Genomic DNA, 23,779 nt, shown 5'->3' with positions numbered 1-23,779 from the left:
GTTAACATTCTCTCATCTCTGCCCTATATTGAAAATGTAGATGATATGTTCTTCATCATTAACTTTCCACCCTTGGAATTACAGTCTTAAGGATTAAAACTCATAAACACCCCATCCATCCCCCAAAACAAGTTTGGCCAACAACTTCAATTTAATAGTATTAATGCTGAATATCAACTAAGGAACCAGAAGGTGGAATAAAGTTCAAGCACGAGCAGGTACTTACATTACTACCAGAAGAAAAAGGTGATGTTTCATTACAAAACCATGCTAACTTTAATTAGTTTTTGAATGTTACCAGAAGCAGAAGATTTTTTGGATGGATACAGAAAAGATCTTATAAAGTTTTTCTGAGTTTATGGTTCTTCACCAAACCTCTTTCATGCATTGAGGCAAACGAAACCAAAATCAGAAAAAGCACCGAAATGGTGGGTTTAATGCTTACCCACATCACTTAATTTAAGATAAACCAGTTATTTCACACAACAGCTTCCTCAGCATTTAGTATTTGATGGCATGGATTGATAAACATGCATCAACTGGCCCACAAAGAAGGTGTTGGGAAGAGGTGGACCGGTAACAAGGCCGAATCACTAATTGAAATTGAATCAAATTCTTCCAATTTGGTCTTTAGTTCAATCTGATCTGTAACTAGCTACCTCTCATGTGTGGTCTTATTGTAATACCAATAACCTAAGAAAACCAGCTTTTGGCTAGATGTTGATTGGGGAAATCCCCATCAGAGTGAAAACAGAGTCGATATAAGTGGTTGCAATTCAACAAAGGATAGAGATTGAATTGAAATTTCAGTTTTCAAGCAAGGATGGGCAAGAACAGCTTTGATGTTCAATTAATAAGTGCTAGCGTCTCACACGCCAGAATTGATAGCAATTAGTGTGATGCAAGATTGATGGTAATAGGTCATCAGTTCTCTTCTATAACAGAGGCAGAGCTTTTATTCCTGTCAGATGTTGATTGAAGTTGCCTAAATTTGCTTGCATTTGCACATGATATGCTAGAGTACTTCCAAGTATAGAGCGGTTGACATTTAATAGGATAGATTTATTGATCTTAAGTATAAAAATTGAGTTCATGTATATCTAACAATATTTATTGGCAAAACCACCTGAGTTGGTGGTGTCTTCAAGCTTATCAAGAAATTTCGCCACCATCCATGGGTAATTGCCAGCAAGTGCCTCTGAAGTCACCCTTGATGAGGCACTGGTCACCCATCTGGACTCAGAAGGTTATGTTGACATCATAAGATCTGGCATTTGTTGTGCCGCCACCACCACGTCAGGTATGCTTGTATGGTGAGTAGTTCCCTGAAATCTGAAATCAATAACATCCAAGTAAGGAAATAAAAGGGTGGGTTAGATGAGTTGCCATCAGTGAACCTAGATTTCATACACATTTGCCCATTTCAGTTGAAAAATACATGATACCCATCTTCAAATAAACGAACGCTGTATAAAACTCGAGTAATTCAGCAGGGAAGGACTTTTTTTTTGGGGGGGGGTGGGGGGTGGGGGGAAGAAGAAACAGACTGAACTGTATAACCTAGACTAGATCTTCCTCTTTCAGTTAGTGGTTCAGTACATAAAAAAAGCAGAGTGAGAAGGAAAGAGAAAAGAAGAAAGAAGGGAGGGGGGGGGGGGTTAACTAGAATTGAACAAAGTTTGACTCCTTTCAGGTTTGATACACTGACTGGTTTAGGAATTATATAACAGTTTTTTCACACGTTCAACAACTAAAAACTTATTGTTTTATCTTTATTCTATCTCAAGCATAGATATTTTGACAGTCTCTATCCTACGTCTTTGTTCCTACATAGGATATTCCATAATAACTCAAGAATGGAAATTTTGACACCCTCTATCCTACACAGGATATCTCATAATAAGAATAATAATATCACCAACTATGCTGACACGATAAATACACACATCACTTGTCAACATGACCAGCCCTTTCATCAGATGGTTCCTTTTAGACTCCATGTGACAAAAAATATACTGGTGTCAAAGCTTTTCAATACAAAAAAATAAACTGAAGCTGCAAACATTCAAAAGAACAAAAAGAACAGGAAAGATATGTGAGCATTTAAACAACAATGAAGAGGCCGAGAGAGAGATTGTGTGCGACTGTGTGGACTCGGACAAAACATGTGGAGATCTGTACCAACAAATTCCCAAGCATAGATGCAGATAGCACCATCACAGACTTGGTGGGAGAAAGTGCATGGCTGTACTTCCAGATAAATCTCAACAAAATGACAAGCGATGAGACAACCGCTGAGTAATCTGATAAAACCATAATCACCCAAAGTTACCCTTCAGGACAACAACTACACCAAAAGCGAAAGAAACATCGCAAGATCGATAACAACCAAACTGAAACTTTGGGGAAGTGGGGGGAGTGTTTCAACAGCTTACAGACAATTATAGTTGCAATTTTTTCAGAATCAAAGATGAACAGACACCAAACCAAGCTAACCACTACATAACACTGCAGGCCAGCAGGCGCTGATTAGAGCTTCGAATAACACATTAGGCTGGCAGTTTATTTAGAGCTGCTGTACACATAAGACTGGCAAACATATAAATGTTATACAGAAGGGAGATAAACTAAACGTATGATAGATGAAATCGATACTTCTCCACTTTTATAGGGAATTCAAGCTTTTTCTCTCCATGATTTGAGATCGCATAAATGTTCCATACAGAGTTGTCTTTCTTCCGGAATGAACACGGTTAAACTGGATTGGTGGTGCAGTTGTTGCAATTTGGCATCTCAAAGTACAGCTATTTCCACCATCTCCAAAGTTTCCGCCTTGTCTCAAATTTGACTAGATCAAAGCATGAAGAACAAGACAAATAAAACCCGATTCCCCCCCCCCCAACCCACAGAGAACCAAAAAAAAAAACTGTTTCAGTTAACAGTGACATGGAATCTAATCTTAATGAGATGCTAGAGTTCCTATCTTGTCAAAAGTTTCACCTTTTATGTTAAGTTATCCTTATTTATTGCTCCTATCTTGTCAAAGTTTCACCTTTTATGTTAGTTATCCTTATTTATTCAGTTTTTTTGGCAACCAACAATTTCCCCATACTACTGGGAGTTGGTAAGTTTGTAGCCATTGATGAGACAATTGTACATGGCTGAGCAGAAACTGGGACGAAGATTAAAAAAAGAGAGAGCCACGGCTGATGCAAAGGGAGGTGGTAACAATGAGAAACCATGGGTGCAAGGCCATGGGTAAGAGAACCTGGATTGAGGGAGTCCCCTACCAAAGAGAGATATGGTTGAAGCAATGAAAGGCAGTCATATAGAGACACCATGGATGAAAGATCCTGCAGAGAGACCCCCCCCCCCCGCCCTTTCCCTTTCTCCCATACCCTTTCATGTGCTTTCATTTGTAACAGAAATGACCAATAAAAAAATTCAATCACTTAATTTTATTCTTCCTTTCTTTATTGATCCAGCTGCAATTGATGTCCCACTGGATTTTCCTTGGTTTAAGGTTTACCTTGCATCACTACTTCTTTTGAAGCCCTAAATTCAAATCCACTACATAATAACCAAGAAATAAATGTATAAGGGCCTGTTTGGTTACATGAATCCAGAGATTTCAAATCTCTAGATTCACAAATGGGAGATTTATACCCGTTTGGTTGTGTGAATCTCTGGATTCATGAAATCCAGAGATTCACATTTTTACACTAAAAACGTGAATCTGTAGATTTATGGGTATGAGGTGAAATCCAGAGATTTCACTTCTACTATAAAAACATTAAACATTTGAACCATGACTCATAAATGTTTTTTTAAGATGAATCTATAGATTTCATTCCAAAGATTCAGGCTAACCAAACAGTTAATTTTATGAACCATGACTCCATAGATTTGAAATCTATAGATTTGAAATTTAGAGATTTTTGAAATCTCCAGACTCAAGTAACCAAACAGGCCCTAAATGATTTTCTGAATTCAGATAACCAAAGTTGATTTTTTATTTGAAGGGTTAAAGGCTTCTTGTGATAATCTGTATTCAGGAGGAAAAGGGTGATAGTTAAGAACCTACCTTACAGGTTTTTTTCTCCATGAAATATCCATTACACACACACACACAGAGAGAGAGAGAGAGAGAGAGAGAGAGAGAGAGAGAGAGAGAGAGAGGGGGGGGGGGAAGGGGGGCCCAATCCATTTTGCACTCTGATATGGTTAAGTCAATGCTGTCTCCAACATCAGAACTCAAACTATAGCAGCACTAGCTATGTAGAAAAATTGTCACTTGATATTGAAAAATAAAGGTGGAGATAACAGGTAAGGACTGAACAAAAACTAGATGCTTACTGTGTTGCCATAGAGCGACATTTTACTTGGCTTGGTAGTAACAAAAACCCAGAGAATAGATTTCAAACTAAAAATAAAAAACAATTGGTTCTCTCTCTCATATTCTGCTCAAATGTAAGGGCAAAACATGAGCTATTGCATTCTGAATAGCAGACTGGGGGTCAACATAATACTTCACCTTGCATTGGCTTGATTCCTTTTTCATTCAGTCAGGAAGCAGCACCACATGTTAGGGTACCCTTTACTGAACCAAGACAGCCAATAGTGGGTAAACTCACTTGAGAGAAGAAAGACTTGAAATCAAGACATCTAAAAGTGGGTTAACCTCGCTCAAACACATGGAAATATAATAGGTGAAGGCTTAGCTTTGCACTTGAAGAAACTCATAAGTGGTGAATGGCAACATACAGAACTGGCGAAAGGACCAAAGGAAAAGCATCGTCTGAGAAGTAAATGCTACATTTACTACTACTACAACTACAAATGCTTTATGGATCAGCCACACATTTAAACCAATGAAGAGAGAATTTATTATAAACTGATTGACAAGATAGAGAGACAGACCTCAGGGAGTTCAACGAGTTCTTTCTTGCAAGAAAAGAATTAAGTAGAATCTGTGTGTTTTTTATAGGTTGCATTACTAACACATTATTATAATGAGACCAAGGAGTAGAATGCAAATAGAATAAAACAGGATGGATGAAGTGGAGAGCGATACACAGTTGGAAGCTGAGAAAATGGAAGAATGGAGACATGACTTGCACTCAGAAAAAAATTCTCTTGATTAAAAAATAGCAACATAACAGGATAATTGGTAAAAGAACCAAAAGGAAAGGAATCATGCAAGATGTGAATGCTCCATTTACTACTACAACAACAACATAATAACTGCATTTTGGATTAGCTGCACATTTCAATCAAATGAAGGGAGAAAAGTTGGTATACACTGATTTACAAGATTCCAGGGAGTTCAATGAGTTCTTTATTGCAAGATAAGAATCCATTAGAACTCTAGTGTTTTATGTTAATGTAAATTGCACTACTAACAAACTATGAGTATGACGCAAATATGATAAAGAGGATGGGTGTTGGTTGAGTCCTACTAGGATTCCAACTCTATTAGAGTTTTTGTTCATGTAATTTTCTATTTTCTTGTTACCCAAGTAAGGGTATTTATGTAATAGTGTTCTTTTCACTTTATTATAAATAGAGGGTTTGAGATCACAGTATCACACTGATCAGTTCAGGCTGTTCTACCATAGTCGTGTTTCTCAACATCGTATCAGAGCGTAAGTTCGATTAGGGAAGAAAAACAAGAGAGAAAACAAGTTAAACAACAGCTGCTGAAACCACCATCGCATCAATTCATCGTCTTCTATTACCGTTGCCGCTACACCACCTGCAACCAAACACCGTCGCAGACCTGAAACCAGATTCAACAACAGCTGCTGAAACCACCATCACACCTGAAACCCCCCAACCCCCCCCCCCCCCCCCCCCCCCCCCCCCCCCCCCCCCCCCCCCCCCCCCCATGCCGGGGGGGCGCAACAGGAACCGGGAGACCCACCATCACATCAATTCATCGTCTTCCATTACCACTGCTGCTACACCACCTGAAACCAAACACCATCACAGACCTAAAACCAGACTTGAATCTACCAGCTGCACCTGCAACTCATAGTTTTGCCCACCAGAACAACAACACCATCATTCCGCCACTGTTGTCGGAAACCAGAGAATTTTTTCAGCCATCGTGCCTTTGTTTTATTTTTTGAATCAACTACTAAACAGCCCCTTTATAACCCTTGAACCATTTAACCATTGAATCGGATGATCTATTGAACTGAAATCATGGACCAAACCAGATCAGGGGTCTAATTGTAATTTCATATATATGAAGAAGTCTCTGTTGAGAACTCAAAGATTTCCAAGGGCCTATATGGAATTATCAATATTTTATGGAGGTTATCTGTAATCATCCATATTTACAGGGGTCTATCTGCAAGTATCCATATTTCCAAGGGTCTATATGCAATTATATATAGTTTCAGGGGTCTGCATGCATTTATACATATCTCCATAATTGCAATTTTGCATATATACGGGGGACTATTTGTGCTCTCTTTTGAAAAAAAAATAATGGTGTTACTTATACTATGGACTCTATAACTCCCTAGATTTGTTTGGGTGGTCCACCTATCCCATTTTGCGACGTTTCAGTTGTTTTGAAAGGGTGAAGACTGAAGAACTGCAGACAATTTTTTTTAGGCATGGCAACCACCGATCGTACTAGTGCCTCCACTGGCTCCAAACATTACCCCACTCTTCATCCTCTTTCGATAAGGTTTGATGGAACAAATTATTTGATTTGGTATCGATTTGCCTACTTAACTATTGTCGGAAGACGACTTGTTGGACACATTACGAGCACCACTATCAAACCTACCACCACAGATGTTTCACAGGATAAATGGATCTCGAATGACTTTATTATTATGTCATTCCTTTTGAATTCCATGAATCCAAATATTGCTTGTGAATACCTATTACTTGATACTACAACCTAAATCTAGAAGACTACTATTGAAACATGTGGACATTTGGGGAATGATGCACAGGTTTATAAGCTATGGAAGAAGCTTCATGAAACTACCCAAAAGGAATTGACTGTGGCTCAATATTATGCTGAGTTGCGATCTCTTTGGCAAGAATTAGATCACTATGGGGACTGTCACCCCACTAATCCAGATGATGTGGCTACTTATCAGAATCATGTTGATAAGATTCAGGATATATGACTTCTTGGCAGGTTTGAAGGTAGAATATGATCAGATCAGAGTGCAAGTATTGAGTCGTTCTCCCGTTCCTACACTAAAACAATCTTATGCCCTTGTTCAGTGTGAGGAAAGCCGTCGATTAGCCATGCTTCATGCTCCAATTGTGGAGAAATCAGCCTTAAAGTCTGTTAGCACTAAATCTAATTTGACTAAGGACTAAGGAGATTATCAAGTGTGAACACTATCACAAACCATATCATACCAAGGCCAATTGTTGGAAGCTACATGGGAAACCTGTTGATTTTGAGCAAAAAAAGTGCACGAAGAAGGGGAAAACGAAGGCTAATCTTTCTGAGACAGTTTCCACAACACCCTCTCCAGACGTTGGTTTTTTCACAGGAGGAGTTAGCTACTCTGCGACGTATTCTGCAAGTCCTCTATTGCCGTACAACCTCTACCATCGCTTTCTCTACTACCCATACCAACTCCTACCTTGCTACTTCAGGTAAAACTTTTACAGGCTTCCATGTTTCTTTAGTTTTTGCTCCTTGGATCATTGATACAGGAGCCACAGATCATATGACAGGTTTATTCTCCTTTTTCTTGCATTATTCTCCAACTTCTGTAAAGGATAAAGTTCGAATTGATGATGGCTCCTATTCTTCCATTGTTGGAAAAGGGACCATTCAACATTCTCCATCACTTTCTTTGTCTAAAGTTTGACATGTTCACTCTCTCTCTACTAACTTGCTTTCTATCAGTAGTCTTACGCATGACTTGAATTGTAAAGTGATTTTTTTTCCATCTTACTGTGTCTTCCAGGATCTAGTCATAGGGAAAGAGATTGGACGTGGTAAACTAGACAATGGACTTTATCTGCTCGAGTCGATTGGAGGATCTACTTCTGCTCTAACTGCATCTTCTAATCAGCTCCATTTGGTAATATCAAACCTTCATCAGTGGCACCTTAAGCTAGGTCACCCCCCTATAGGAACTCTTAAGAAAGTATTTCCTGATTTAGTTTTTTGTTGTAACAAAGATGAATTTTTTTATGAAGCCTGCATTTTTGCGAAGCAGACTTGTCCTACTTATTTATCTTCTTTCATAATAAAATATCTATTCCTTTCGTGCTAATCCATACTGATGTGTAGGGCCCCTGTCGACGTGTCTATTACTGGCCATAAGTACTTTGTTACTTTTATTGATTGTCACTCTTGTTTTACCTGGATTTATCTTTTAAAACAAAGAAATGAGGTCTTTCGATATTTTCGTGATTTTCATAATATGATTAAAAGTCAATTCAATGCCACTGTGAAGATCCTTCGCAGTGACAATGGCACAGAGTATGTTGATGGTGAATTTCAGAGATATTTCTCTGACTTTGGCATAATACACCAAACAAATTGTGTTGATACGGCTGCCTAAAATGGGGTTGCCGAAAGGAAGAATCAGCATCTTTTAGAGATAGCCCGTTCAATTATGATTGCCTGAGATAGCCCGTTCAATTATGATTGCTATGAATGTCCCTGACCAATACTGGAGTGATGCTATGCTCACTGCCTCTTACCTTATGAATAGGATGCTCAGTAGGATACTTAGTTTTAAATGTCCTAATGAGATTCTCTAGGGAATCACATTTTTTGTTATTCTCCCAAAGATTTTTGGATGTGTTATGCCAAAATCACAACCCACCAAGAGTAAGTTGGCTCCTGCGGCCTACACTACATATTTATGGGGTATTCTGCTACTCAGAAAGGGTACAAATGTTATCATCTTCCTTCCAAGAAAATCATTGTATCCATGGATGTAATTTTTAATGAGTTTTGCCTTACTATACACCTCTCTAGGGGGAGAGGTGTTCTTTCCAACTCTAGACCTTCTAATCACACACTAACACAACTTATGATTTCAAAAGAGTTTCCGACCCGGGGGAGACTTTGGTCCAGTATACTTGAGGACTCTAATTCTCGCCCTTCATTTTTTAAACCATGTGAAGAACCTGGTCAGGGGGAGACCACTCCTATGAGGCACACTATTGAGGTCTTTCAAAACCAGATCGACCAGAATAAGGAGGTGTAGACTTCTCAGAATAAGAATTACAACCGGCCAAAGCAGGTGGAGAAATGTGACATGTTACCACTTTAGTCTTCTACTCCAAATCAGATTCTATTGTTCCACCTAAGGTATTTTCTTCGATCTTTTTATTGCCAGTTAGAAAAGGAGTCAAATCTTATACTTAATATACTATAGCTAAATATGTTTCTTATGACTCTTTGTTTGACTCTTACTGTGCTTTTATATCCTCTCTATCATCTATATTTGTTCCTAAAAGTTAGCAGGAAGTGTATGTTGATAAGAGATGGAAGACAACTATGGTAGAGGAAATGTAGGCAATGAAGAAAAATGATACTTGGGAGTTGGTTACACTTCCTCTAGAGAAAAAAACCCGTGGTCTACAAATGGGTTTTTGTGATTAAACAAAATATGGATGGATCAGTCAACAAGTTGAAGGCTAGACTAGATGCAAAAGGGTTTATCCAGACCTATGGGATTGATTATCAGGAGACTTTTACCCCTGTTGCGAAACCTGAACACTATCGAGTTTTGTTGTCTGTAGCTGTGAACAAATACTGAAACTTACACCAACAAGACGTAAAGAATGCCTTCTTACATGGGGAGTTAGAGGAAGAAGTCCTATGAAAATCCCACATGGTTTCTCTGATGATAATACTGCAAGTAAAGTTTGTCGGTTGAAGAGATCAATTTATGGGTTAAAACAATCTCCTAGATGCTGGTTTGGATGCCTCCTGAAGGCAATGACTCCTATTGGGTACAAGCAAAGCAATGCTAATCATACACTGTTTGCCAAGAAGTCAGGTACTAATATCACACTTCTCATTCTTTATGTGGACGATATTGTCATCACAGGGAATGATGGTGAGGAAATTCAAAAGTTAAAGGACTTTCTTGGCAGAGAGTTTAAGATTAAAGATCTAGGGAAGTTACAGTACTTCTTAGGGATTGAGGTGGCTCGATCAAAGAAGGTTATATACCTATCCCAAAGAAAGTATGTCCTAAATTTATTATCAAAAGGGGAATGTTAGGGTGTAAAGTAGTTGATACTCCAATTGAAATTGAAGCTAAACTTAGAGAAAAAGAGGGAGAACCAGTGGACAAAGGAAGATATCAAAGGCTGGTATGGAAGCTTATTTACTTGTCTCACACCAGGCCAGACATCACTTATGCCGTGGGTATAGTAAACCAGTTCATGCATGATCTATATTTAGCTCATATGAAAGTTGTTACCAGAATATTGCAATATTTGAAGGGAAATCTTGGAAAAGGAATACTTTTGTCACCCATTGATAATCCAAAAGTAGAAGCATACACTGATGCAGAATGGGCTGGATCTCCTGACAAGAAGTCAATTTCAGGTTATTGTACCTTTGTCGGCGGTAATCTAGTTACTTGGAGAAGTAAGAAACAAAATTTGGTAGCTTTATCCAGTATTGAGCTAAATATAAAGCTATTAATGTAGTATTGTATTTGATTGATCAAAACAGTAGCCAAATAGGACCTTTCACATGGAATCAAGTTCAGATTTGGTAGACTAAGATGAAACAAAATTTAGATGTGAAAGAGGGCTGAAACTAAAGTGGTATTATAAGGATAATAGCATGACAATACGAGCTAAATATATCTTCAAAACAGGGGTAGAACTATGAAGAAGAAATTAAAGGGACAATATAAGGGAATTGAGAATAACAATGAACACCCGAGCTTCACACCGCAAGATGCAACAATTGGATCGAACACCAACATACGTTGATCAAATACAAGGAGTCTCCATAAAGAATGAATGCTAACAAAGCAATTTGATTTCAATTGATGAGTTGTGTCTTCACCTCTTACAAAGTCTTTTTATATAGCATTCTAAAGAGACAAACATTAATGGTAACATCCAACCACTAGCTAACACCACTTGCTTATTAATAACTCAACTACTACCTAACTCTTTGACAAAGGAAAATTCTTTTGGCAATAAGTTATTTTATTTTCAAACAACAGCCCATTTTATTGACTTTTCAAAAATTATACTTCAGCTTAGGTATAAACTATGAAGTTCAACATAAGTGGGCTAACTTTAACCCACTAAAACAGTCCTAGCCCATGAAAGCCATGGGTTGATTCAAGTAATAGCTTTAAGCCTTTGATGGGCCTAACCCAATGGGCTTTTTCTTTTATAAATATGTCTTTAATTCTGCATCAGCTATGGTTCATGGAGTTTGTGAACTACTATTGTTGAAAGAATTGCTAGAAGATATTGGAGTCCAAGTTCTAAACCCTATAACGTTATATTGTGACAACAAGACTGCCATTAGTATTGCCAATAATCATGTGCAAACATGGTCGAACTATCAAACAAAAGCTGGAGCAAGAGCTCATCTGCATGCCTTTTGTGAGGTCTGGAGACCAAGTGGCAGATATTTTCACTAAGGGTTTAAGGGAAGGAGATTTTCTTCCTATTGTAGGCAAGTTGGGCATGACTAACATCTATGCCTCAACTTGAGGGGGAGTGTTCATTCAATCCTACTAGGATTTCAACTCTACTAGAGTTTTTGTTCATGTAATTTTCTATTTTCTTATTACTCAAGCAAGGGTATTTATGTAATAGTGTTCTTTCCACTTTTTTATAATAGAAGGCTTGAGATCACACTTATCAATTCAAGCCGTTCTACCATAGTCATGTTTCTCAATAATGGGTGAAGTGGAGAGTGCTATAGAGCTTTGGAGTGCTATGAATTGACAAACACCATTAGAATTGTGGGGAGAAATTTCCAAGGTAGGACCAACAATGCTGTAAAAATATTAGGAAATCAAAGGAAAATAAATGCCTTTTCAAAAGAGAATTAAAGAGATATAAGGAGGTGCATATGGATAGCTGGCCACATTTATTTGGGATAAGGGTGCTCGTTGTTGTTTTAAGGAGGCGCAATATGGATAAGCAACAAGACGTTGACAAGATCAGAAGCATTGAAGAAATTTTGGTCGAAATTTCGACTAAAATGCTTGCATTTTTTAAAACCGAAACGAAATTCCAATTATTTCGGAAAAGTTACAGGTTTCGACCGAAATTTCGACCATTTCAACATTCCAACTTGTTTTTCCTCAGTTTTTGTTGAAATCTATCCCATTTTCACCTAATTTAAATGACTCATTTGCCTTCAAGCACCTCTTTTTCTCATATTTTGCCTCCAAAGACCTTCTAAGCCACAACTACAAAGAAAACTCCGGCAGCAATAGAATGTAAAGCATGAGCCATACCCAACAATTCTAAACTTCCCCTTTTTTATTTTTGTTTTGTTCACGCCTTAAATGATCTTGAATTGCCTTAAAATTAATATATGTTTAGCCTAGGACTATGATCTATGATTGTGTTTTGTTAAACTTATTTTTTTATTATTTGCTACCATTTTCTCATTTTCTTATTTCAATACTCATTTTCTAAATTATGTATTTTTATAATATATATATATATATATATATATATATATATATATATATATATATATATATATATAGTATTTTCTTATGTTTATATATATATATATATATATATATATATATATATCGGCTTCAACTTAATATATATAAGACACCATCACTTGATCTAGTTGGTCATTTTATTTCGTTGACTGGTTGTATATCTAACCATTCTATCAAACAATTCATGTATGCTAATGATTTTATGTCTATATGCAATACAATTTGTACTTGTCAGAACCAGTCATTTGTTAGTATACTTAGAATGATAAATTTTCACTGGTTTTTTTTGGCAAAATACTAGTTCCATTGTGTTTATTATGCTTTAAATATATAGGAGACAAGAAATCAAATGAAATAGACGTCATATAAAGCCCAAAACCTAGGGTCGAAAGTAAAAAAAAAAAACCATATATTAAAACCGAAATTTCGATCAAAACCTAAAGATTTAGGCCTTTTCTTGGGTTGAAATCCTGGTTTCAACCGAAATTTTTTCCTTGATTAGAAGATAACACAATTGTTGGATTACAGAGAAAGTTACTCATATTTTTAATTATGGGCCAATAAAAACCAATGAGCAAAAAAAGTTGTTAGGAACCAGTCGATGTCTGGAAGAAATGGTAAGGCCGAAAGAGAGGATCAGTTGGAACAGGTATAAGAACCCATGATTAAAAAGGATGGCATGCCTCTAGATAGGGTGGAATTCAAGAAGAAGATTTATATAGCTGACATCAGATAGCAGGGTGAAGGTTAAGCTGTGTCAAGTCAAGGATATTAAAGTTATTTAAGAAAAGAAAATTTTCAATATGCTTTTAGGGCCCTAAAATTAAATGATCAATTTCTTATGGCGGCGTTGGTGGATTTTTAATACAGTTATGCAAGACACTCAAAAGATTAAACATCTGGTGCCTTTCGTAATGTGAAGGAAAAAGGAAACTCACCCCAAAACCTTGTCTCATTCCCAACATTATATTTGAAATGACACCAACTCTAGGGCAACTACAGGTCTCCAGATTGAAGCTATGGGGACTAAAATAGCTAATACAGCAAGGTGTAGCTTCTAATGGCATCATACTTCAGTAAACTACATAACCACCACTGATTCAATGATTATTTGGGTCAACTAACCCATCAATTACTAGTAAGTGTCCTGGTTGGTTGTGAATTATGACAACTGATAAGAACCTCAAGAGAATGAAGAAACAGAAACTAGTTGGTTGCAAAACAAATTGGTAATAATGAGCCAAATACTGTGCAACTCATGAGGAGAATGAAATAGAAAAGAGACAAATCAAATGTTCATAGAAAACTAATGAATGAATTTTACCCGCAAGATAAAGTTTTGACCTGATAGATCATCAACCAACATATATGAGTGTTGGAACGTGTGTGGCTGTCACATAGGTTTATAATAGAAGGAAAGCAGATTGCAATGAAAGAGAAGAATAGTTCAAAATTAAAAAAGCACTATAAGTGATCTGTCAAAATATTAGCCAACAAAATGAGAGAGAGAAGGTGTTGTGGGGTGTTTAGGGCATAACAACCCACAAGCATGAAGATAGCAGAGCACGCTACTCGGTTGACATGCCTAGATACATCAGAAAATAAATACAGCTAATAGACTAATGAGTGGCTTTTTACTAGAGTCATATGAAATGGCTTTTTAACCTTTCCAGAATATGATTTCTTGCATTCCTCTCATTTGAAGAAAAAACATTGTTTTTCTTTCTTTTTTTTCAGTAAGCTGTCCTGATTTTTAAAAGGTATACACAGAAATAAACGCACACAAAGATCAACGACTGATACCAAAATAAATAAATAAATAAATAAATAAAGTTCTCAGGCCAATCAGTTTCATACCTACAACTGGAGCTGGGACCCTTTTTACTATGACAGCCATATCGACATCTTGAATTCCATAATCTGCATTAGAACTCTTTTCTAGCTCATCAATTAAAACCAGAATCTATGTCTAATCATCACTCTCCTAGAAGCGGTTATCATCATCATCAAATGCATCATCACCTCCATCATCATCATCCTCACTGTACAATTCATCATCTTGGTTCACCTGATTAGAATTCTCAAAAATGTTGCCATATGAGTTCCAAGCAGGAGGAAAGGTCTTTTGCAAGGCCTCAGTAAGATCTCCACCCGACCTCTCAATCTTGCGTAAGCACCTGGACCAATGAACTGCAGTCCCCATATCAACAGTCAAGCCCAGTTCTACCATCTCCCTAGATATGCACAATATGCCTGAAAAAATATGCTCTTCAACAACAGTAGCCCTAGATAGTAATGATGTCATCAGGCAATGGTAAACAGCTTTATCTGGTTTCAAGCCAACTGCCTTCATCTCTTCAAAGCATCTCAGAGCCTTCTCAGGGAGTGATGCTCTAGCCCACCCATGGATTAATGTGGTATATGTTTTAACATTAGGCTTCACACCAAGAGCTTCCATTTCCTCCATCATCTTTGTTGCTCTCTGCATAGACTATTCCTGATCAGCAATGAACCAGCAAATATCTTTTGCTTTATTACTCTTTATTGAACAAAAATAACCAGAGGGGAAGCATTTTAAACTCACCATCATGTCTCCAGCCTTGCAGCATGCATTTATGAAAGATGTAAAAGTGTGGATGTCAGGAAGAACACCCTCTTGCCTCATTTGTTGCATGAGGTCAGCAGCTTCCCACACATCACCCCTTCGAGCCCATCTACAAAAGAAACTACCAATCTGAGTGGACAAGTGTTTTTAAAAGTGGGATGATCACAGACAGTGTTGTCAAGGCAAAATCCAGGCAATCCAGAAGTGTAGCAAAAGCCTTGTGCTCTGGGTCACCCTTCTTTTTTTTCTTTTTCCTTTTTGCCCTCCCAATAACACACTTTTTTTTGTGTATTAAAATTACACCATAACAACTAGATAATATTTTAAGAACCTAAACTGAAAAAAGAAAGTCCGCCCCACCCCCCCCCCCAAAAAAAAAAAATTTCTGGATAAAGAATGAGGCTTGTGGACAATGAAAACAAAGTAGTTAATAAAAAGATGTGCATTTTTATTTCTGTCTCATTAAAATAAACAATGTATAGATAAGGCTAGGAGCACACGAGTTTCGCTTGTTAAGTACCTAATGAATGGCCATGCTACCCTACAGGCAAACACCAGCACTTATAGCCGCATATATGGTTGTCAAAGCATCCGCCTAAGCAGCAAGGCGGTTTTTCAACCGCCTTATTTTGAACCGCTTAATTGACGTGTTGTTTTTTTTACCCTTTTTTTGCCTAGGCGCTACCACTTTGTCACCTTGTGCGCCTTATTGCTGCCTAGATGCTAAAACAACCGCTTTTTTTACATTTTCTACATAATATTTTTTAAATCAAGATTTATTCTACAAGCCGTATATAAATTTAACAGAGCGGGACCCTCGTATCCATTATCAACAGAATGTGAACCATGGGCCATACTCAACATCGAGGATTAATGAATCATTAAATGTATAATGACTTGGAAATCTAAATAATGAGATCTATTTTTTTGGATGAATGTGATTATTGAATGTTTATTTAGCTTATTATAGAAAGTAGTTGTATCAAAAAGTAGTTTAAAAGTAGCTATATTGAAGAAAAAAATTGACCCAAATGCTTTGGTCGCCTTATTGCAACCTAGGCACCGCTTTGTCGCCTAGTCGGAGCCCTAACCACTTTGGTCTCCATGACAACCATGGTCGTGTACAAGAGTGATGCTTTTACATAAACATATGCCTAGCTAGGCAAAAAGATTCTAACTCTTGTAATAGGGGTCATGGTTTCATGCAGCATACAGTATAGATTCATATAAATAGCTTTGCAAATCAACACATAGCAACACAAACAAAATGCCATTGGTGTAGACACAAAAACACAGAGACAAGCGTAAGAGAAAGAAGGGCGGAGGAGGGAAGAGAGAGAACATAAAGTTGCTAGTATGATAGGAACTAATACAAACGCAGCATACAGTATAGATTCATATAAATAGCTTTGCAAATCAACACATAGCAACACAAACAAAATGCCATTGGTGTAGACACAAAAACACAGAGACAAGCGTAAGAGAAAGAAGGGAGGAGGAGGGAAGAGAGAGAACATAAAGTTGCTAGTATGATAGGAACTAATACAAACGCATCAATACTCACCGAAGAAAAAATACATACCCGTCAATTAATATGTTGTAAACAAAGGTGTTCCGAGGAATACTTCGAGAACTCATTTCCCTTGTAACTGCTAAAGCGCTTTGCATTCTCCCAGACTTGCAACATGCCTTAAGTAATGCTTGGTACGAGAAAGCATCCAGTTCCAATCCCTCCTCTTTGATTTTAGTAAAGTACTCAAAAGCTTTTCCAGTATCACCCAAAGACGCATAACCATGCATGATGGTTGTAAAAGTGTGCTCATTGGGAGCTATGCCAGCCAATGACATCTCGCCCAAAACCTCAACAGCCCTTTCCATCTACAAAGAAGTAGATATTTCAACACAAACTGTTATCCAAAAGAGAGATGAAACAGATACTAGTTTCAACATCAAATGATTACAAACTGCCTACTTGCCATTTAGCTGTTGATTGTTTTGGACCATACACTAGGTAGAGCCGCAGGCTACATAATAATAGGACTTGATCCAAAAAGTCAAAAACCAAGTGAAGAAGTATATGACCTCAAAACGATACAAAATGATGAATGAACAATCATGAAGTGAGAATGTATCCATGTCTAAAAATGCAGATATGATTAGTTTGAACAGGCCTAAGTCCTAACAATAGTAGTTAAGGTAGCAAGATGGCCAAGGTGTTGGAGGAAGGCCGAAAAGCAGGACATCTTTATGTTATAAACTATGGCACTACATTCATGTGTTTACACTCCTCTTCAAATCAAATTACCTGGCGTTTTTCAACAAGACCAAGAATCAGAGCATTGAAGGTGTGCACTGTAGGAATACATCCACATTTTCTCATCATATTGAAAATGTCAAGGGCTCTTCTCATTTCTCCAGCTTTTGCATAGCCATGTATGACTGGCATAAATGTCCGTGAAGTGGGCCTATGTCTCTCCCTCTGCATTTGTTCAATAGTACGAATGGCTCGATCCATGTTACCCATGCCACAGAATGCTCTGATGACATTATTGTAGAGCACAGCATCAGGCTTCATGCCTGCTTTCACAACATCTTCAAATATAGCAAATGCATTTGCCCAATCATTTAGTTTCAAAAACCCATTGATCAACATGGTGTATGTTTTTATGTTGTGTTTAATGCCAAATGATTCCATCATTTTGCTGACAGCCAAGGCTTTGGAAATCTTACCCGTCTGAAAAATTGAACCACAAAACCTAAATAATGAGAAAACAGTATTCACCTAAAAGGCATCATAATGTAAACATCACACATGCCACCCAAAAAAAGTTCATAATCTCAAAATGATGGGAGGTAGGCTATACAGTATGAATCCAATCAAGAAAGGAACTTTTACATGGTATTTATAATATGCATCTGATGTGAAATTTGTGAAGGATATCCTAACCATATACTATTGTTTTACAACAAGCTTAGAGCAAAAGTATTAAAATATGGTTTTGCTCAGCTATATCAAGAACTTCCTCCTCAGCCATACCAGAGCTTGGACTTGTGAAAACGAATCAATACAGATTATGCAGAAACTACGTTATTTCCATGAGCTAGATGCCCCTGAGTTACAAGGCTTCCCCACTTGATAGCCACAGCCATAAGTGCAAGGTCCACTCTCTGCTTAATTCTCTTCTCTCTATCATGTGGTTCAGAATACTGCCAACTGTTAGGAACCGCGAATCAAGTACGAAAAGTAATAAGATTTAATTACTGGAATAAAAGAAACAAACACAATAATAGATGAACTGGTTACAATGATGCCAGTCACCACCACAGCATACGCTGTCCCTCAGCCAAAGGCTGCCCAAAACCACTCAGATAAACATTCGATATCATCTCCTTACAATTCCCCTCTATTTATAACCCACCATGTATTAGTTATGGGAACTCCCCCACCCCACCCCCACAAACTCTCTTTCTTCCACATGTCATCATCCCAGGGCCTTAACACCACCGGCCCCTCGAAACTCACCATGTCCTCAAGGTGAAAGAGGATTAAAAGCTTGGTCTTCACATGCTTGCCCCACACAACTATGCCAGTTTAGTGTCTTCAAATCAAACCTCTTTGCAATCCAACAGATTAGGTACCCAAAAAACTCCTAGCAGCCCATATGAAGGAAAACCTAGGAATCTTCATGGCTGCCAAAAATGTCCTCATCCTTTGCAAACTCAAGCAAAATGTGCCCCTATTAGGGATGCAATGCAGCAATTCAATGGAAAGCTTCAAACCTCCTCTCCTGCTAAATCCACACCCTCGAGACAAAATTACAACAATAGCCACCGAGAGTATATTGTGCCCTCGATAAGTCCTCAAAAGCCAATGTAACTGTAAGGAAGGAGTGACGGCCAGAGCCAGAGCCAGCCAGAAACCACACCCACATGCCGCAAAAAATGTTGCTTGTAAAGTCGTTCCCAGGCCCCTCTCATTCACCAAGAGTGCCCACCCACCGTGTCGCAGACTGAACCTCGCTCCATGGTTATCAAAGCGTCCCCCTAGGCGGAGAAGCGGTTTTATTAACCGCTTAAATTGTGACCGCTTAGCTAATGGGCTGATTTCTTACCGCTTTTTTGCTTAGGCACTACCACTTTGCCGCCTTTTGCGCCATATTGCTGCCTAGATGCTAAAGCAACCGTTTTTTTTTACATTTTGTAATTTGTGCATATTATTTTTTCTTTTTTTTAATCATAATTTATTCTACAATGCCGTATATAAATTTAAATATGTGAGCCATTTCGAAATCGAGGCCCAAAGTGCCTATCGGCAACTGAATGTGAAGCATGAGCCATATTCAACAATCAACATTGATAATCAATGAATCATTAAATAAACAATGACTTGGAAATCGGAATAATGAGATCTATTAATTTATCATCTACATAATTATTGTTATGAATCTTATGATGCTTGATGAGATGAAGTTATGTTTTTATTCTTTTTTTGGATAATTTTTCATAATTGTGATTCTTGAATTTTTTTTTTATTTTTACTTTTATGAATGTGATTGTTGAATGTTTGTTTAGTACTTTAGTTTATTATAAAAAGTATTTGTATTAAAAAGTAGTTTAAAAGTAGTTAAATTAAAAATATTGACTCAACCGCTTTGGTTGTTTTATTGCCGCCTAAGTGCCGCTTAGTCGCCTAATCACCAAGACGGTGCCCCAATTGCTTTGCCACTTTAATAACCATGCCACACTCCATCTCCCCGAAACAGGAGAAACTGTGATTCCATGGTCTGTGGCGTCCTATCATCCAATTCTCGAAGATCAGAAAAAGCTGACGCTGTCGCTTCATACTCCTTAGCAGCAATTGAAAACCCAAAGACCTCCAAAGCTGTCCATGTTTTGGGGAATATTCACCCACAAATTTCCACATCCAGGACCACGATACCTTTATCACATCATCTTGAAAGGTTTCACCAGTAAGCAACTTTTCTGACACAAACTCCGCTTGAAATGCTTTCACCGGAATTGCTTGGGGTTCCATTGAGGGGATGAAGCCCCTCCTGCAATCGATGAGTGACCCTTTGCCGCCTCTGGCTTTGGTGCAACCTGATGCACGGGTTTGATCAAGAGGATGGCGGTTATTAATACATGGTGGGTTATAAATAGAGGGGAATTGCAAGGAGAGGATATGGAATGTTTATCTGAGTGGTCTTGGGCAGCCTTTGGCTGAGGGACAGCATATGCTGTGGGGGTGACTGGCATGATTGTAATAAGTCTATCTGTCATTGTGTTCGTTTGTTTTATTCCAGTAATTAAATATTATTAGTTATCGTATTCGATTTGCGGGTTCCTAACACCACCGTGTCCACATAAAGAAAAAACTTAGTACCCTTGAAGGTGCTTGAGGACACACAGGTTACAAGGACAACAGTGTGGTAACAAGGAGATTCCCTTGTGATGTAGTGGACAATGGGAGATAAAATTTATCCATTCAGAAAGTTAGTGCTGGTGGAATAAAAAGAGGTTTTGGACTTAAACTCTGAAGCTAATGAAGCAAAGTCAGGAAGCTGACACAGAAATTTAGTGAAGAGGGGGGCTGAAGTTGTAAAATAGAGAAAATTAAGAAGAAGAAAATACAGCTAATGGGACTTGAGGGTCCAATTAAGATGAGGAGATTCACGAAAGTAGAATTTGGAATTAGGAAGGAGAGTGACATGATATGGATGTGGAGCTTCACAGAAAACCTGTGTAGTCTCCACAGCATTCTAAGCATTATTTATAGGAGCAAAATACAATATCTAGTCAATATAGGAAACCCAAAACAGATTACAACTCAAACTTGAAGATAAACCCTACTCGAAATAAAACTTCAGCCACCATCCCCCCCCCCCCATTGAGAATTAGCGCTATAATATGATCCTCAAAATGCCCCTCAAAAATTGCATAAAAAAATGTTCCTGAGCCAAGGAGGCAATTAAAAAGGAATTGTTGATGGACATGCATGTTTTTCTGTACTTGACATGATTCCTTTTTTCTTATAGTTTTAATAACTGAAACTTGAAACAGAATGATAAGTGTTGGATGCTCTCAGTCAGTAGAGAATAAATATTTTACAAATGGGATGGTCAAATCAGGTAAGACCTGACCTAGTCCTTGAGGATCACCTAGAAACCAAAACCAAACAACAAGTATCCTGTTCTCGAGCAGGTCCCTTGACAATGGGTTAGCATGCAACTAGATGATCAGGCAACCAGCTTCAAAATAGCTAAAAATCAAGCATTTCAATATAGCGGTAGGGGAAATTAACAAAGGGACAAGAATGGCGTGTGTCCCTGGGATTAGAGATTTTGGAAGCTAAGACAGTGGATCCTGTCGGGATGGTGAATGACATGTAGGTTGAAAGTATTATTTATTTTCCTTAGGAGTTTGAGCAAGCAGCCTTTTGGGGGTGGATGGGCAAGTTATGCCATTGACTTCTTAAAGTCGAAAGGGTTGACTGAAGTAGTGGAGGTCCTGGAGGAAGGTTTTCCATTGATCGGGTGTTCTGTTGATTCGCTGTATGCTGATTGGTAAAGCCTGTTACAATTCTGCTACAAACCCCCCCCCAAAAAAAAAAAAAAAAAAAAAATTTACTTCATTTTGAATCTCTTGTCCCTCTCGTTTGCAATCCTCTGGTGTACTCTAAAGCTTCAAGAGATAGACACACAGTGAGCAGAAGATAAGCAAGGCCCAGTGGGCTACAGCTGAGACTATTAGAGTGAATGAGATGGTAAATGAGATGGCAAATGAGATGGCATCATCACCTTTGTGTAAAGATTAAGTAGGCACCCGAAGCTTATCACTGAAGGAGTAAAACCACATTCCTGTAGCAACATTAACAGTGGAGAGCAGCACGTTAGACATAAATATACTGCAAATAACCTTTTTCCATTCTTTTTCATATACTGCATGGAGCAATTACTAAAGCACAAAAAAAGAACTTCACAGTCCAATAAGAACAATATCAAACCAATTTTTTTTTTGGGTAAATCTATTGTAATATCGTACAAATATGGTAGAACCAAGGTTCAAAATCTGGCGAGGTCTCGGCAAAATCTCAGCCATCTCAACCTTGGCAAACAAAACATGGTTCGAAATGAGATTCAGTCAACTGACTGCATTTTGACGTAATTTCACCAAGATTTAGCCAAATTTTCGATATTTCAGTGAAATTTGAAGATTTCTAGGGGTTGTATAATATGAATGTACTTTGTAATTTTAAATTATAATTTATAATTGACTACTTTGCAGTATTTATTCTTGCATGTTAATGAAAGTTTAAATGTTTTCTTATATATCCATATTTAGATTTGTGAAAATACATGATCCAGCTTCGTCTGCATGCACCCGGGCATGTGTGAATCAAGAAGATCAGTTTGAGTAAGGTTTTAGTCAATGAAATTGCCATTGTTTTTATTGACCTCAAATTAGGCTGTGCACAAAAAATAAAACCCAAAAACAACTTAAAAGCCACCGAAACATGGTACATTTTGCTGAGATTGAGGCAAAATCTTAGTATCCCGATTGTCTCAACCTTGTCAAAACCCCAAAACAAGACAAGATTTTGAACATTGACTAGAACCATACAATAGCACATAGACACAGTGACATAGATAACATAACCCAACCAAGCTGCAACCCAAACTAAATGAGGACAGTTACATGGATACTGTGTCATCCTTCAACTCTAATGAAAGCCATACTTGTTGCATCTAACTGACATTCATGATCTCAGAGAATGCTCTGAAAAGGCCCGCAGAGTGAAGAAAAAAAAGATTCCAGAGCATTGCAGGTAGAAGGCATGACAATCAGTAGGCCAGCTACAAGAGGAGGGTCACACCCACCCCTAAAACCCCTAGAGTCACCCCAACAGCCCCTACCCAACACCAACACTGCGCTAGATCCGACCACAAAAGGAAAATATTCGTAGAAGCATGTATGCAATTTTTAGAGTTTTTGTAATGCTTTTGAAGACATTTAGTGTGTTTTCTTGTATCGCACATTGCTTGGCAGCATTGAAGGCTACTGACTGCAGATAAGAAGTTTGAGTGCAACTATTGTAAGAAACAAATAAGAAGATGTGGGGCCACTAGATTAAAGTGGCATCTAGCTGGGGGGCGATAGGAATGTCACTCGATGCCCCAAGGTTCTCGTAGAGATCAAACAGCCAATGGCCCAACATTTAAAGGGTGGAAAGAAAAAGACGAAGGAGAAGACAGTACAACAGGAGGAGTTCGATGATGCCTGCCTAGATGACCTCCTAGATCTAGGAGAGTAAGACTTCAATCCAGAGGAGCCAGGGGAGTATGGGCTATCTGAGTCATAGGAGGCATCACAGTTGAGGAGAACCATACAGATGAATAGAGAGCAACAGAGGCTCGATGAGTTGAGGAGGCAACAGAGGGCCATAAAATAAGGGTCTTCTAGAGAGCTAGAGCATCAGGGAGGTAGATCCCAGCCC

General features: G+C 38.1%; 1 protein-coding gene across 1 annotated transcript in view; it reads right to left on the bottom strand.

Moving 5' to 3' along the window:
• Positions 1–306: 306 nt before the first annotated feature.
• The window catches only part of LOC149007831 (pentatricopeptide (PPR) repeat-containing protein), a 42,835-nt gene continuing 19,362 nt past the window's right edge, over positions 307–23,779 (bottom strand). Inside the window, exons 6-11 of the mRNA XM_089167479.1 lie at positions 22,083–22,142; positions 17,591–18,019; positions 16,868–17,163; positions 15,265–15,394; positions 14,538–15,162; positions 307–1,332 (exon numbers count right to left, since the gene is read on the bottom strand). Coding sequence (XP_089023605.1) covers positions 14,665–15,162; positions 15,265–15,394; positions 16,868–17,163; positions 17,591–18,019; positions 22,083–22,142 — 1,413 coding nt within the window. The 3' untranslated portion in view covers positions 307–1,332; positions 14,538–14,664. The remainder of the gene's footprint in view (positions 1,333–14,537; positions 15,163–15,264; positions 15,395–16,867; positions 17,164–17,590; positions 18,020–22,082; positions 22,143–23,779) is intronic.

The sequence above is a fragment of the Hakea prostrata genome, chromosome 8 (genome assembly GCF_041222555.1).
Source record: "Hakea prostrata isolate BN-2017 chromosome 8, UWA_Hpros_2, whole genome shotgun sequence".
NCBI lineage: Eukaryota > Viridiplantae > Streptophyta > Magnoliopsida > Proteales > Proteaceae > Hakea > Hakea prostrata.
The sequence above is the reverse complement of the archived record's forward strand: the minus strand, read 5'-3'. Positions and strand labels throughout refer to the sequence as shown.